The following is a 2183-nucleotide window of genomic DNA, read 5'->3' as shown; positions in this document are numbered from 1 at the left end:
GAGAGAGAGAAGGAGAGAGGGAAAAAGAGAAAGAGAAAGAGAAAGAGAGAGAGAGAGAGAAAGAAAGAGAGAAGGAGAGAGAGAAAAAATAGAAAAAGAAAGAGAGAGAGAGAAGGAGAGAGAGAAAAAGAGAGAGAGAGAGAGAGAAAAAGAGAAAAAGAAAGAGAGAGAGAGGGGAAGAACAAGGCGAGTCTAATTAATGGTGTGCCTATGCGCTGCGTAATTTGTGTGTACGAGTGTGTTGTGTGCTATGCATTATGTATATTATGTATACATAGCGTGTTATGTATTTTGTTTGATTGTGTACTTGTATGTGTGCTTGTGTTTTATGAACAATAAGGATCCTACAAGAACTCATCAAAAGCAGCAAATGCACTCTATTAAAAATCCCGTGTAATTTCCCTGACAGTGATAGCAGGAAGCTGCTTTGATAGGTCTTGTCGAATAACAGAATCGTTTTCCTGTAAAAAAAAAAACACCCCCACCCAACAAAAATGAATGAGCTAACAAGGTTCTTAACTCCCTGGGATATCCAATAAAATGCTAACTAAAGAAATGTATTGAATATCATTAACGCAAGGTAGTATGCTTGATCGGTCAGCAACAGTGTGTGATTCGATTCTAACTGAAAGTTGGTCATTTTTAGCTCAGCACAGTCAGTTTTTTGTAAGTGGAGTAGCATACAAGATTGAATTGACTGAATAGGTTAAAACAAAGGACTGAAATAATAACAGATGTAGTATTAGTAACGTTAGCATCACAATTTATGGTAGTTGAATATGCATCTGGACCGAGCAGACTTTGCAAATCTTTACGTAAAAAATACACGACGACTATTATTAGATAAAGGCTTGATACATGCGATATGGACTAGTTATATTAAAATATCCGCACGAAGAACGACGTCATTGTTAATATCTCAACACATTTCATCTTTCGATACATATTAGAAAATGCATTAAAACTTCCCGTTAATGAATTTTGTTATGCAGATTGTGATTGTGTCTTTGTGCCAGCCGTAAATAACATAAAGGCACAATCTCTACACGGTTCAACGAATCAACAGTGTACCCCCTTGGTTCCCAAACTTTTTCAAAATTTTCGTCTTACGGACCCCCTCCCATTTTTTCGAGGCTTCGCGGACCCCCACCCCGCTCCCAAATGAAAAAAATCAGAGAAAAAGAACCTTGTATAAAATAATTTTTCATGAGATAAAATTTTACTGATAAAATAAAAAATTTCAATGAGAGGGGTAAACTTGTATGGTCTGTAATATGTCCTCAATATTAGGCTGCGTTTTTGATAATGCGACCCTCATGTCATGCGCAACATCCAGTTTATTGCGAACCTTTGTTTTAATTGCGAGTAAAGTTGTAAAAGCTGTCTCACATTTGTATGTTGTTGCGAACGGAACGATGAATTTGAGGGCCAATTTGGCGACATCTGGATAGGACTGTGTCATTTCAATCCAGAATTCACTGAAACACATGTTACGAAAGGCATCTTTTGCATCTCCATCATTCAGCAAGTCGATGAACTGTTCTTTAATGACGTAATCTTCTGACGGAAGGTCAACAACAGAGATTTCAAAGGGGTTGGTGATGAAATGGTGAACTTTTTCGAAGTTTTGTAGGTCAGAGAAGTATCTTTGAATTTCAGCGTGAAGAATTAAAACATGCTACTTCATTATGTCGAGGATGTTAGCATCAACTCGAAGGCCATCTTCATCAAGGAAAGTATTGAGGTTCGGAAATGGTGCAAAATTTTCACATTTCAATTTAGAATGCCACAAATGGAGCTTCATTTTAAATGCAGTCATCTTTTCATGACAGTGGAAAACGGTGATATCCTTTCCTTGTAGTGCTAAGTTAACAGAATTAACTGATTTAAAAATGTCGACCAAAAAGGAGAGACATATAAGGAACCGAGTATTGAAGAACTGCCTGTGCAGTTCTTTTTTAGCACACGAAGAAATTCGTGTATCTCCTTTCGTAGAACGAAGACTCTTTTCAGTACTCTCCTCTTGGATAACCACCTGACACCTGAGTACAGTAAAAACGTTTCGAATTCGGAGCCATTGTCCTTGCACAAGTAAGTAAAAAGACGCAAGTTTAGAGAATTGGCTTTGAGAAAACTTACCGCTTTGACCACATCATTCAAAACATTCTTCAAATGGTCGGGCA

At 37.5% G+C, this 2183-nt stretch overlaps 1 protein-coding gene across 1 annotated transcript; it reads right to left on the bottom strand.

The window, feature by feature from the left end:
- Positions 1–1240: 1240 nt before the first annotated feature.
- Positions 1241–1819, bottom strand: LOC149137198 (zinc finger BED domain-containing protein 5-like). Its single transcript, XM_089338900.1, has 2 exons — positions 1683–1819; positions 1241–1646 (listed from the first exon to the last, which is right to left on the bottom strand). The coding sequence occupies exons 1-2, from the start codon at positions 1817–1819 to the stop codon at positions 1241–1243; spliced, it is 543 nt and encodes a 180-aa protein (XP_089195026.1).
- Positions 1820–2183: the final 364 nt, after the last annotated feature.

Source organism: Octopus bimaculoides, chromosome 2, assembly GCF_046866305.1.
Source record: "Octopus bimaculoides isolate indiv1 chromosome 2, ASM4686630v1, whole genome shotgun sequence".
In the NCBI taxonomy this organism is placed as follows: Eukaryota; Metazoa; Mollusca; class Cephalopoda; order Octopoda; family Octopodidae; genus Octopus; species Octopus bimaculoides.
The sequence above is the reverse complement of the archived record's forward strand: the minus strand, read 5'-3'. Positions and strand labels throughout refer to the sequence as shown.